Here is a 13,886-nt window from a genome sequence, read left to right as displayed (position 1 = left end):
TCTTTCTGGGATTCCCAACTTGCATATGTTACTCTTGCTGCAGTTGTTCTCCACTTCTGGGCTATTCTATTCCCTGTTTTTCTCATTCTTTTTCTCTCTTTGCGTTTCAGGTTGGGCGGCTTGACTTAACTTCTAGCTCACTGATTCTTTTCTTAGCCATGTCCATCAAAGGCATTCTTTATTTCTGTTACAATTTTCAATTATTTTTATCATTTACTTTTGTTTCTTAGAGCGTCCACTTCTCTACTTACATTTCCCTTCCGTTCTTGCATGTTGTCCACTTTTCCCACTAGCAGTCCTAACATATTAATCATAATTTTTTTAAGATTTTATTTATTTATTTGACAGAGAGAGAGAGACACAGCGAGAGAGGGAACACAAGCAGGGGGAGTGGGAGAGGGGGAAGCAGGCTTCCCGCCGAGCAGGGAGCCCGACGTGGGGCTCGATCCCAGGACCCCGGGACCATGACCTGAGCTGAAGGCAGACGCTTAAAGATGGAGCCACCCAGGCGCCCCTTAATCATAATTTTTTTTAAAGTTTTATTTTATTTTAATTTTTAAAGATTTTGTTTATTTGAGAGACAGAGAGAGCACATACATGCGTGAGTGGTGGGGAGAGGCAGAAGAGGGAGAAGCAGGCTCCCCACTGAGCAGGGAGCCCGATGCGGGGCTCGATCCCAGGACCCTGGGATCATGACCTGAGCCGAAAGGCAGATGCCCAACCGACTGAGCCACCCAGGCGACCCGGTGTTACAAACTTCTCCGTCCAATAATTCCAAATTCTGTCCTATGTCTGAGCTGTGTTCTGGTATTTTTTAAACTTTTTATTTATTTTTTAATTGTAGTATAATTAACATGCAGTGTAATATTATGTTAGTTTCAGGTGTACAAGATAGTGGTTCAACAATTTTTTTAGAAGATTTCATTTGAGAGAGCAAGTGAGCACATGAGCAGGGGGAGGGGCAGAGGGGGAGGCAGAGGGAGAGAGAGAATCTCAAGCAGACTCTGTGCTGAGCCTGGAGCTGGACTCGGGGCTTGATCTCTTGACCCAGAGATCATGACCTGAGCCAAAACCAAGAGTCGGATGCTTAGCGGACTGAGGCGCCCAGGCGCCCCGTGATTCGACAGTTCTGTACATCACTTCAGTGCTCATCAGGATAAGTATACTCTTGAGCCCTATCCCCTATTTTCCCCCATGTCCCCCCACTCACCCCCCCTCTTGTGACCATCAGTGCGTTCTCTGCACCGAAGAGTCTGTTTCTTGATTTGCCTCGCTGCTTTTTCCTCCCTACGTTCATTTGTTTTTTTTAAAATTGCACATGAGTGAAATCATATGGTATTTGTCTTTCTCTGACTGATTTCACTGAGCATAATGCTCTCTAGCTCCATGTATGTCATTACAAATGGCAAGATTTCATTTCTTTTTTTTAAGATTTTATTTATTTGACAGAGAGACAGCAAGAGCGGGAACACAAGCAGGGGGCGTGGGAGAGGGAGAAGCAGGCTTCCCGCGGAGCAGGGAGCCCAATGTGGGGCTCGATCCCAGGACCCTGGGATCATGACCTGAGCCAAAGGCAGACGCTGAACGACTGAGCCACTCGGGTGCCCAAGATTTAATTCTTTTTTATGGCTGAGTAGTATTCCATTGTGTATATACACCACATCTTCTCTATCCATTCATGTATGGATGGACACTTGGGCTGCTTCCATCTCTGGGGTATTGTGAGTAATGGTGTTATAAACATAGGGGTGTATCTTTTTGAATTAGTGTTTTCATTGTCTTTTGGTGAATACCCAATAGTGGGATTACTGGATCATATGGTATCTCTATTTCTTATTTTCTAAGGAACCTCCATACTGTTCACGGTGGCTGCACCAGTTTGCATTCCCACCAGCGGTGCATGAGGGTTCCCGTTTCTCCACATCCTCACCAACACCTGTTATGTCTTGTCTTTTTGATTTTAGCTATTCTGACAGGTACGGGGTGATTTGCTTTGTTTCTTTACAATATGGATTTCTTGTCTTTTAGCATGTCTTGTGACTTTTTTGTTGAAAGCTGGACATGATGTATCAAGTCAAATGAACTGAGGTGCTTATGCATTTAGAGTGAGGTTTCATGTTGACCTGACTAGGGACTAGGCTGTGTCCACTGTGGCTGTAGGTGCCAGACGCATCACCTTCTTGTGGTTACCTTGTTTCTCCCTCCTCTCCTGTTTCTTTGGGCTTCCCTAACAACTCCTTCTTAGATGGAATCTGTCTTGCAGCTCTCTCAATTATGCTCATCTGTTATCTGTTACATGGTTTGGGGAGGGGAGGTGTTCTACAATTGAATAGTAAACCTCAGTGCTTCAGTGGGCCTGAGGCTCTGGGCTGTTACCTTTGGAAGCATTTCTTGGCCTTTGCTTTTTCTCTACTTTCCTGAGACAGGAAGCCAGGGGGGCTGGAGGTGGCCACTGGCCCTTCCCCCTGTCAGATGAGGGCCTGGTTAAGTCAGTTCTCTTGGAAGGTAGACTTTTGGTATGGAGGAGAAACATAGTTGCTTCCCCCCAACCCTACCTGAAGTAGGAGCACATCCTCACCAGGACATCATGAGGTAAAACCCATGAAAGTGTGGGTCTCCTCTGAGACGGAGCCCCCATGAGTTCTTAACTCTGAAGCTAGTTCGCACTCAACCTGTGCCCTTTGTAAAAAATTACCATTTAAGTATTCCTCCCACTGACCGCCTCCAGCAGCTTCTGCGTCAGGTAAGGTTATCTTGGTTATGATTTTCTGTATTTGCCTGTCGCCCCAGATTTCGGGGGTGACTGCCCTATAACCCTAATTCTCTGTGAGTCTAAGAAAATTTGTTGATTTTCAGTTTGTTCAGCCTTTTTTCTTGTTTTGAGGACAGGAGTGACCATTTCCAAGCTCTTTACGTGTTGAAGTTGAAACCAGAAGTCAACTCGAAGTTACTATAACCCTGTCTAATTAATTGGTTATCTTTTTATTGTTGAGTTGTAATAGTTCTTTACATATTCTGGATACTTGTCACTTATCAGATACTTTCTCCCATTCTGTGGGTTGCCTTTCCACTTTCTTGATGGTGTCCCTTGAAACACAAATGTTTGTAATTTTGATGGGGTCTAATTTATTTTGTTGTTGTTGTTTATGGTTTTGGCTTCTGAGAAACCATTGCCAAATTCAAGGTCATGAAGATTTATGCCTGTGTTTTCTTCTGAACGTTTTTATGGTTCTAGCTTTTATGTTTAGGTCTTCAACTCATTTTGAGTTAATTTGTGTATGTGATGTGAGATAGGGCTCCCGCTTCATTCTTTTGCATGTGGACATCCAGTTCTCCCATGTGTCGTTTGTTGAAATGACTATTTTTTCTCCATTGAGTTGTCTTGGCGCTCTTGATGCGAAGCTGTTGACCATAGATGTTTGGGTTTATTTCTGGACACTTGCTTCTGCTCCACTGATCCGTATGTCTCTTCTCTCTTCTCATGCCAGCACCACACAGTCTTGATTACTGTAGCTTTGGAGTGAATTTTGAAATTGGTAAGTGTCCTCAACTTTGTTCTTCTTCTAAAAAGGTTGTTTTGGTCATCTGGGTGCCTTGCGCTTCCATTCAGCACTCCCAGTTCAGCTCGTCAATCTCTGCAGAGAAGTCTGCGGGTATTTTGATCGGGATTGTGTGAAATCCACAGCACAATTTTTCATTATTTCTCGAGTCCCATTTCTTTCTTCTAGATTCGATTTCCCTCTTGTTGAATTATCATCCTTTAGTGGTTCGGTAAAGGCCTATAGAAATAATCTCTGTTTTTGAAAATGTTTTTGTTTCATCCTTACTCTTGAATGATTCTAATTTCTCTAAAATGGATCTAAACTTCAAGAGTAAAAGTTATTTTCCTTGAATTCTTTGAAGATAGTATTCTATTGTCATTTGGCATCTCTTGTTGCTCATGAGATGTCTATTGTCAGTCTAGTGGCTGGTGTTTTGGTTGGTTTGGCTTGATAAAAAATCTGTTTTTTTCTCTGAAAACGTTAAGATTGTCCCCTTGTCCTTGATGTACCACAGGTATGCTACAATGCTCCCAGATGTGCATTTGGTTTTTATTAATTCTACTCAGGACTCAGTAAGTTCTTTTAATTTGAGGAATCATATCTTACCTCAGTTCTGAAAAATGTTCTATTTTCTTTTTTAATGGCACTTCTTCCCCATTCTCTATATTATTTTTCAAATATTTCATCAAATTCACCGTTATTTTCAGGTAGCTACCACTGAATGCATCGTTGCGTTTTTAAAATTTTTCCAGAAGTGTTTTTCGTGTCTAGAATTTCTGTTCATGCCTCCTCCACGCTGCCCGCTCTGTTTTCCTCCCTCCCTGCTCTCGGCCCCTTCCTCCCCGTTACCCCGTGAATGTGGCCAGTGTGTTTGTCTGACACTCCCTTTCCCCGCTGTCCGTTGTCCTCAGGGCTGGGACCTGCGCTCTGGCAGGTGGGTCTGCCCGTGAGGCGGGGCCTTCAGAGCGCGTGGTTTCCCACGGCAGCCAACCCCCGCGGGACCGTTCTGTGCTTGCCTTTGCTGGGTCCTTACCTGATGCGTGGGGCTGTGTGAGGCAAGGGGATTCGGGTTTGTCCGGCGTCCCCCACAGCTGACTCTGCCCCGGCCCCATGGTCCTGCGGCTGCGCGAGCTGCTGCTCACCGCATTCCTGCTCCTGGCTCACGTGCCACTCGTGCCCGGCCCGCACCCGGTGCTCTGTCACCGGCGCTCCAGCCCCAGGGGGTCGCCTCGATCCTCGCTTTCCCTGGCCTCTTGGCGGACCGTGGCCCTGCGGCCCCTTTTCCTTGGAGCTGCGACACCTCCGTCTGCCCGGCCTCCTCTCCTGCTGACCGCTCTCCCTGGGAGTTTGGTCCCTGCTGTCTCTTTGCCCTCAGAGTTCACGTCCGCTCCCCCGGCCTCCCGGACTGCCCCGTGCTCAGCTTCCTTCTCCAGCGTCTAGTCCTCTGAGCTCCAGACCCGTCTGTCCCACCGGTGCCTCTGTTGGCAAGTCTGACACTTGCCTCGGCCCACGTCCGTGCAGCTCAGCTCTGGGCTGCCCCCTGCACACGCCTGCTCTCCTCCAGCCCTCAGACCATGGCCCCGGCCCCTGGGTCATGCGGCCACCCTCGTTCTTCACTCTCGCACCCACTGCCGCCCCCTGGCCAGGGCAGTACGTGCCGAGCCTCCTCCCCCACAGTCGTGGTGCCCCGCCCCCGCTCCTGCTGCAGGCCCCTGTCTGTCCGCACAGCAGCCGGACTGACCTCCAGCTCTGGTTGCCCTGTGCACGCTGTCCCGTGGCTCCCTGTGCTCCTGGCTTGAGGCAGAAGCCCTCCAGCAGGCAGACGGGCCCCCAGCCGCCTGGCGCCTCGTCCCCACTCACCCCGGCCACATTCTCCCCACTCCAGGGCCTGTGCCTCTCCCTGCTGCCCCTGCAGGCCTGGACGGGCTGGTCTGACGCGGACTCCTGCCACCACCCCCCAGCCCCAGCTCTGCTCTCAGCTGTGGGCTTACAGCCTTGCCTGCCCCTCTGATGACAGTCTGTCTCCAGTGTCACCACCGGTGCTGTTCCAGCTGGGCCCCCAAGGTCCCCGGCCCCCCCGGCAGGGCCCAGCACACAGCTGCCCCCGGGGCCTGTGCTCGGCTTGTCTCGGGGGTGGGTTCCCCCCGAAGAGGGGTTTGTCTCCATCGGCCGTGTCCTCAGGCCCGACCCCAGCCCAATGCAGAGTGTGATGTCGAGCACTAGGGAGGAGTCCCGTGGAGTGCAGGGTGGGCAGGCAGAGCAGGGGAGGAGGGGAGGGATCTTGCTCACACTTCTGCCTTTCTGTGCCACGGTGGGAGGGCTGGTCTCGGGGTGTCCCCATCCTGGACCTTGAGGTCCCTGTCTGTGCCCTGTGGCTGCCCTGGGAGCCCCGGGCGTGTCGGGGGGGGGCGGTGTGCGGGCAAGTCCTCCTCCCAGGATGTGGGAGGCGTATGGCAGGAGCTGGGGCTGCGTGACCCGGCCCTGCGGCCATAGCCAGGCCTATCCCAGAGCTGCAGGGCGGGGGCGCTGGCCGGCCTGACCCCCGACCCCCACTTTTCCCACAGCGCGGAAGACGTGGTGGTCCGCGTGCCAGGCAGCCAGCTCACGCTGGGCTACATGGAGGAGCACGGCTTCGCTGAGCCCATCCTCGTCCCCAAGAAAGACGGGTTGGGCCTGGCGGTCCCAGCCCCCACCTTCTATGTCAGCGACGTCGAGAACTATGTGGGTGAGTGGCCTGCTCGCCGAAGGCCCGGCTGGTCCCTGTACCACATGCTCCCTTCGGTAATTAGACCCCATGTCCCACTAAATGGCATCTGACCCTGGCCGCCCCACCTCAGTTATTCTGGCTACAAAATGGGGGCTCTCTTGGGGACCCTTTCATTCTGCCAGCTGTGAGGAGCCCCTTCCTCTGAGGTTTGTGCTTTGTCGCCCTCAGCCCCTCCTGGGCCAGCCTGGGGCCCGGCCTCCCTTGTCCGCCCCGGGACCCTTCCTCTCTGGACCCCTCCAGTTCCAGCTGATGCTGTCCTGCCCAGCCTGCCTCGTGTCCCCTGGCCGCTCTTAGCACTGTGGACGCCCTTGTTGGGGCCGCTCCGGGTGGAGGGCAGTGCCCGTGTGTGCTTGGGCATCATCTGTGAGGCCGTCTCCCCCCGGCAGTGATGGGCCCCGTTCTGGGGCCCTCATGGTGGCTGGGGCTCGGGGCGTTCATGGGGATGGCTGGGTGGCCAGTGCAGGAGGAGGGAAGACCCTGAGAGTGCCCAGGGCCCCCCGTGGCAGGGAGAGCGAAGCGACCAGCATCTGGGCCAGGCCGCACCCCTGGAGTGATAGCTGGACTCTAGGGCCTGCCTGCCAGGCGTCAGGCACTCCCCACCTGGGAGCCAGTGTCTTCCTGCTGATGGCTCTGACAGACAATATGAGAACACCATCAAGGCTGGGCCTGCACTCGGCAGCACTGATGGCGCTGATTATTCACCCCAGAGCCCTGCCTCAGTTACCCTAGGGGGCCCGGCACGTGCCTTCCAGGCGGGCCATGTGAATCACACACCGCATTTGGTGTTTGTGCCCCTCGGCCTCTCCCCTTTCCTGAGGTTGTTGGGGGATCGGGGTTGTTGGTCCTAGAACGTCCCACATGGGGTATGTGGCCCCCAGTGTGTCCCGTAACTCGCTCCTGTGTCCCCAGTGGTTCCCGTACCGCCCGGGCAGATGCTCAGATTTTCAGTCAGGTGGACAGCGGGACCCCTTCAGGGGTGCAGGCGGTGGCGCTCCCGTCTGAGGGCCCGTGGAGCCTGGCCACCCGCCTGAGCGTCTCTGTGTCCACAGCTGGGGTCTGCGCGGCCCCGGCGGACTGTCGGGAAGGACGAGGCCGTGAGTTCTATGTGTCTTTCTCCCACTGCTACTTATGAGTCAGATGGGGCACGCTCGCCCTCGCCAGGTCCTTGGTTATCTGGAACCTCCTGTCACCAGCGATTCTCACCCAGATCTTTTCCTCATCAACTACAGAAAATGCAAGGAAAATGTTTTTACTTTAACTTATCCATTTTCAGAATAAGCTGGTGCCTTAGAAATGTAGTTTTTTTTATTTTTTTAAGTTTTAAAACATAAGCACGTCCCAAACATTATTTGGGGTGTGCTCAGACTAACAACATATTTGTCGTTTGCTTGTTTTAAGTTCAAGGGTGCCTGCATCTTGTGTTTTTATTCGCCTTCATGGCCACCCTAGCTGAAGCCCTAGCATGTCAGCGGCCTCCCGTGCCCCGGGACCCTCGCCATGGCTGAGGGAGCGGGCGCGCACAGGTGGACATCACAGCCCGAGCCTCCGGGTCCGGCCCCACTTGGCAGCCTCCCCGGCACCTCCTGCCCCACTCACTGCCCCCTGCCCTGCCCACAGGCCCAGAGCGGAGCGTGGACGTGACAGACGTCGCCAAGCAGAAGGACTGCAAGATGAAGCTGAAGGAGTTTGTGGATTACTACTATAGCACCAACCGCAAACGGGTTCTCAACCTCACCAGCCTTGAGTTCTCTGACACCAGGTGAGCGCCCGCCAGCCCCGGGGCCGCCGCCCGCTAGCTGCCTGTGAGCTGCCCGCGGTGCCAGCTTGCAGTTTCTCTTCTTGTGCACTGTGACGAATTCAAACAGAAAATAAGCAGCAAAATGCTGACTCCTCCTCCAGCCGGCCCCCATCCCACTCCCCAGAAAGAGCTCACACTCACACACTCATGCAAACAGCCACACCCACGCACGGTGCACACGCTCCCACGTCCCTGCACACGCACACATCCGTACCCACTGGCCCACGTGCCTGCATCCACAGGTGCACTCTTGAATTCACACCTTCAGCACCGCAGGGTCGTGCTCTGCACCTGCTCTCCACGCCCCCCCCGCCCCGCCACCCTGCCCCTTCTCAGCCTGAGCTCCGTGTGCCAGGCCTGCCCAGCTTGCTGCTCTTCTCAGGGCGGAGGGTCCAGCATGATGCACCGTGGATGATGCACCGTGGCTGTCTGGGGCCCACCTGAGTCCAGGCTTCTGTGTCGTCGGAGGCTGGCCCTGCCCCCAGTCTCTGTGCCCCTACTCTCCGAGTACCACGGCTCTGCGTGGCCCCACCTTTCCTGCCCCTCTGTCAAATCCCTGCTGCTCTCTGGCTGGCCCCTCATGCACCGTAGGGCCTGAGTTGTTGACAATGGTCTAGTTTAAGCATGGTTTCACTTTTGGAGCCTTTCCATCTTGCATACTTCTGAAAAGCTCAGCACATAGCCAGATAGCTCGTGTGCAGAAGGGCGGGTAGGAAAAAGAGTTTCTGGAAGCCTCATGGAGACAGAGTACAGAGCTGTTCCAGGAGCCCCGACAGGATGTTGTAACTGGATGCTGGGTTCTGTGTGAGCTTCCTGGCAGCAAAGATACAAAGGGAAATAGGATGGGTTACGGTGTCGGGAGAAAGCCTCCTCCTGCGAGTTCACGAGAAGGGTGTTTTCCCAGGCTGTGTTGTGATGGCGTGTTGCTTTCCTACAGAGTGCACACTCAGGAATGTCGCCATCAGCTTGGTCTGCTGAGCAGCCTGGGGTCTTCACAGAGAGCCACGGGGTGGCTGAGCTGGGGGGAGTGGGTGCTTTGGCTTGGGGTTTCCCCTTGGGCTTCTCGGGGCCCCCCCTTTGCTGGCAGAAAATGCGTGTGCCTCTGGTGTCCTCAGGCCCGATCCGAGGACCACGGGAGTCACGCACACTTCCTGCTGGGCCGTTGAGCAGCTAGGGCTCTGGACTCTACACCATCCGAGAGGCAGAGGGAGGCCTCCACGTAATCAGTGTGGTCTGTCCCCGGGGACGTCGGCTGGGGCTGCAAGGGCTGGGCCTGACCCCACGGGCCATCTGTGGGGGTCTCAGGGTTTGCGGCCTTGGGGATCCTGCACTGACTCACACGTCCCCTGACCCCAGAGGCACCTGCTGTGACAGATGGAGAGTGATGTGCCTGCTGTCTGTTATGTGGACATACATGGTTACCTCTGCACGTCACCCACGGTGGCCTCAGGTGTCTGGGGGCCTTGGGACACTGCCCGTCCACCCTGGGAGAATGCACGGAGCAGCTGGTCTTGGCGGCAGGAGAAGGGGCTGGCTTTGCACCCGAGGAGCCGTCAAGCAGGGAAAGAAGGGCATTTGTGGCCATGTTGGGAAGCCCTGGTGTGTGGTGTGCAGATGGCCCCGGGGCTGTAGGGCTGGGCCCCTCTCCTGTGGCCGTGGAGGGTCTGGGGCCACCAGGGGCCTGGGCTGGTTGAGGAGGGCGCTGGGGAAGAGAGGGACACCAGCTGGGGACATGCCGGGGAGTTAAATGTCACTGAGGTCAGGGTGGCAGGGCTGGGCGTGTGGTCCGTGACTGTCTCGTCCTGTGGGCATGGCCTTTGGTGCAGAGCTGTGCGGTTCTGCCCCACCCGCGGCATCGAGGACACCGGGCTGTCACTGCGCGACGGTGATGCAGCCCCGTGCATTTTAGTCAGGACGGTGACATTTCATCAGAAAGGCCACCTTTGCCTTTCCATGTCTACCTTGGAAAGGAGTCCGCTGGCTTGACGGTGACCACCAGCCCCCGTGGCCTGCTGTGGAAAGCAGCTGCTTTTCTCCAAGCGATGCCCAGGAGCGCCTGGGCTGTGTGTGAGACGCGCCATTTGCTGCCTGCCTCACCGTGCCCGGCAGCACCCTCCCGGGCCAGCCCGCACAGTCCCTTCTGGTTCTGCGGGAAAGGGCTGTCCCCAGTTCCCCGGGAGAGACTGGTGTTCGATCTTGGCGCGGCCGCGCCCGGCGTCTGGGCATCTTCTTCCCCCATGAACCTTAGTTTGCTTGTCTGTGGGACGGGGGTGGTGCCGCGTGGCCCAGGGTGGACGGATAGGTGAGAGACGTGGCGCGTGAGGAGGGATGCGGTCTCGGAGCCCCTTCCTGGCCGGGCGGCCTGGCAGACACCCGCCACTGGTGCCCCTCCCGCGCATCTGCCCCAGGATGTCCGGTTTCGTGGAGCCGCCTGACATCGTCAAGAAGCTGTCGTGGGTGGAGAACTGCTGGCCTGAGGACGCGCTGCTGGCCAAGCCCAAGGTGACCAAGTACTGCCTCATCTGTGTGAAGGACAGCTACACGGACTTCCGCATCGACTCGGGCGGCGCCTCTGCCTGGTACCACGTGCTCAAGGTAGGCGCAGCCGTCTCCGTGCGCAAGGCCGCCTGCGGGCCCCGCGGGCCCGGTGGGGAGGGACGTGGTGTCCGGCCCTCGGGAGGCAGCGGGGGGCTGCGTGTCGCGTGTCTCTACGGAGGGGGAGGCTCATGGAGCAGCTAACGGTGGCCCACTGGAGCGGGGCCCAGGGCTCAGCAGTGTGCGTGCCCAAAGAGAGGCGCGCAGTGCTGGGAGGACTTCCTGGAAGAGGGGCCTGCCCAGGAGCGGGGGCAGGGCTGAAGGCTCCTGCCAGGGGGGCAGGGAGATGTGAAGACAGACGAACAAGGGGATTGGAAGGAGACCACCAGGGTCTCCGCACACCTGCCTGAGCCCGACGTGGGATGGGCAGCTCAGCTCATGATCCCGCCCTGGAACCTACAGGGCGGGGCGGCCCAGACCCCAGGGCCCCCAGGAGCGGAGCTTTCCTGACAGTGGCTCCTGGCTTTGCCGCCGCATGGCTCACTTGTCCCAGTTCACAGACTATGCATTGCAAGGCCCACGTGGCGCCACCTTTCAGGGAGGGGACAGTGTTCCCGCCAGGATCCTCAGGGTCCGTGGGGTGTGGCGGGCTCTGTCCCCCCTCCCCCAGCGTGCCGGGTCGTGGTGGGCTCGGTGCCCCCCAGCGTGCCGGGTTATGGCCTCTCGTTGGCAGGGGGAGAAGATCTTCTATCTCATCAAGCCGGCTTCAGCCAATATCTCCCTCTACGAGCGCTGGCAGTCGGCCGCGAACCACAGCGAGATGTTCTTTGCTGACCAGGTGGATAGATGTTACAAGTGCACCCTCAAGCAGGGCCAGACGCTCTTCATCCCCTCGGGTGAGCACCCCGTCCTGTGCCCCATCGTAACTGCCAGGCTCCCCACCTTTGCCCTTGCCCTGGGGGCCTCCTGCTCTGCCGCGACCACAGCATCTGGGGAGTGGGCTCCTGGCCGAGGCTTGTGTCTGAGGACGATCTAGGGGTGCGCGCACTCTCCTGGGTTGTGGCAGCTCGGCCTCGGCCCCTCACCCTCCGTGTGGGGGTTGGGGGTGCTGGACAGCCCGACCTGGGGCAGGCAGGGCCGGTTTCTTCAGTTCCTGGATTGGTGCCAGGCAGGAATGCCAACGTGGACACAGGCTCTCCTACCGGGAGGGCCCGGCCACCCATCACGTGGCGGGAAGGGTGTGTGCGGGCAGCCAGCCAGGGTGGACGGGGGCACCAGGGCAGGCTGGAAGATGCCGAGCTCACGCGGCTGGGGTCAGGGCAGGCAGCGGCTGCGAGCCCGGCCTGAGAGCGCGCTGAAGGGCTAGCCACGTCCCTGCCTCGCCAGGCTGGATTTACGCTACGCTCACACCTGTGGACTGCCTGGCCTTCGCGGGACATTTCCTCCACAGCCTGAGCGTGGAGATGCAGATGAGGTAGGGCCACACCTGCCCCGGTCCCACCCAGCCGGGGTCCCTGCTGCCAGGCCAGTGTGGTGGCACCCCCCTGAGTTCTGGGCATGCCATTAGCCTTGTCTGTGGTCCTGCCAGGGCCCCTGGGTGACCTGGTTCCTGGACAGCCTCTGTGGCCCTTGGAGGGTGTGGGGTGAGTTGAAAGGCCTCTTCCTGGGCACTGGCCGCAGGGCAGTCATTCCGATGTGGTCCCCTGTTCCACCCAACCATGCAGGGTCGGGGGGCAGAGTGGCACAGCCTTGGTGTGGCCTTGTCCTGGCTGTGACATGGGCTCACCCTTAGTGTCACTTGCTCGGTGCTGAGTGCCCTGGACAATTGTTTGCTATGGTTTCCAGAGCATATGAAGTGGAAAGGAGGTTGAAACTGGGCAGCCTGACTCAGTTTCCCAACTTTGAAACAGCCTGCTGGTACATGGGGAAGCATCTGCTGGAGGCGTTCAAAGGTACGGGTGTGCAGGTTGGCGTCTCTGATGGTGGCTCCAGGTGTCTGGTTTGCATGTGGGGCTCGGGGATGTGGGTGTGGGTAATAGCTATGCTTTCATGCAGCCGGGCGGCCAGACCCTGGGGCGGGCTGAGCTCTGCGGGGCAGCGTGAGGCTGGATGGCATCCCGTGGGGCTGTTGATGTTTTGGAAAGAACGCTGGGATGTGTGTTCCCGGGCCTGGCATGCAGAGCCTCATGTGACTGCTGATGGGGCTCATTCCGGATGTCGAGAGGCCTGGGGGTCTGCCTGGCTCTGGGCTTGCAGCTGAGGGACCCCTGTGGCATATCCCTGCCCTCCACCCCTGGCTTTCGTGGTCAGTGCCCAGCTCCCATCGGCCGGGCTGCATTCCCCCCGCAGGCTGAAGCCACCTCATCCGGAGCCCTTTGTACATTGACTCTTGCTTGAGATGGGAAAGCTAAAGAGAGAGATCTCGATCTTGCCTGGTCAGGTTTCAGTGAAATTTGTCCATCCCCAAATTCAGATCCCCGAGTTTCTCCCTGGCAGAGGGTGTGCCTAGGAGTGAGCCCATGGGGGCTGCCCTGGGGGCTCGTGGCAGGGAGGTGGGATGGGGCAGTGTGGGCAGAGCCAGACCCTGGGGATGGCCTGATGGGATGACCGCTGACCAGCCGGGTCTGCTCCTCCGTCAGCGGCCCAGAGTAGCAGCCAGTCCCCTGGTGGCTCAGAGGTCCGGCGGCTCTGCCTCTGCAGTGAGCTCCCCGGCCAGAAGGGGGGCACTTGGTCCCTTCTCTGCAGGGCTCGCCCAGCCCCCAGGGGCGTCTCAAGAGGCGGTGCTTGTCCCCGTGGCCACAGTGGGAGTCCCAGCTACCACTGCTGGGCAGAGGCCGCATGAGGTGTGGGTACACCTGCGGCCCCTCACTAAGGTGGGCCGGGGGACAGGCGGAGGGGACAGGCCCTGTGGGTGGATGGTGGGAGGGCCGGTCCTGCCCCTCGCAGGGCATCTTGGACAGGTCCCCCGAGGTTCCAAGATGGACCGTTGGCAGTTGGGCAGGTGGCAATGGGTGGAGGTCCAGCCCTGACCCCGCCCCTGCCCACCATGTGAGGTCGCCTGCAGGCGGCACACACTCTCCTGACCCAACCCCTCTACCTCCCGCCAGGTTCTCACAAGTCTGGGAAGCAGCTGCCTCCCCATTTAGTCCAAGGAGCTAAAATTCTCAATGGTGCTTTTAGATCATGGACGAAGAAGCAGGTAGGGAAGTGGGCCAGGTTGTCCCTGAGCAGAGGGGAGCATGGC

The 13,886-nt window shown here is 57.5% G+C and overlaps 1 protein-coding gene across 3 annotated transcripts in view; it reads left to right on the top strand.

The window, feature by feature from the left end:
* PHF2 (PHD finger protein 2) overlaps positions 1-13,886 on the top strand; it is a 76,052-nt gene that overhangs the window by 43,720 nt on the left and 18,446 nt on the right. For all 3 annotated transcript variants that reach the window (XM_027615573.2, XM_027615568.2, XM_027615569.2), the window contains 7 exons: positions 6,107-6,267; positions 7,927-8,068; positions 10,516-10,702; positions 11,376-11,538; positions 12,029-12,116; positions 12,488-12,594; positions 13,750-13,841. In XM_027615573.2, coding sequence (XP_027471374.2) covers positions 6,159-6,267; positions 7,927-8,068; positions 10,516-10,702; positions 11,376-11,538; positions 12,029-12,116; positions 12,488-12,594; positions 13,750-13,841 — 888 coding nt within the window. In that variant the 5' untranslated portion in view covers positions 6,107-6,158. The remainder of the gene's footprint in view (positions 1-6,106; positions 6,268-7,926; positions 8,069-10,515; positions 10,703-11,375; positions 11,539-12,028; positions 12,117-12,487; positions 12,595-13,749; positions 13,842-13,886) is intronic.

The sequence above is a fragment of the Zalophus californianus genome, chromosome 13 (genome assembly GCF_009762305.2).
Source record: "Zalophus californianus isolate mZalCal1 chromosome 13, mZalCal1.pri.v2, whole genome shotgun sequence".
Lineage (NCBI taxonomy): Eukaryota > Metazoa > Chordata > Mammalia > Carnivora > Otariidae > Zalophus > Zalophus californianus.
Note: the sequence above shows the minus strand (reverse complement) of the source record. Positions and strands in the feature narration are given on the sequence as shown.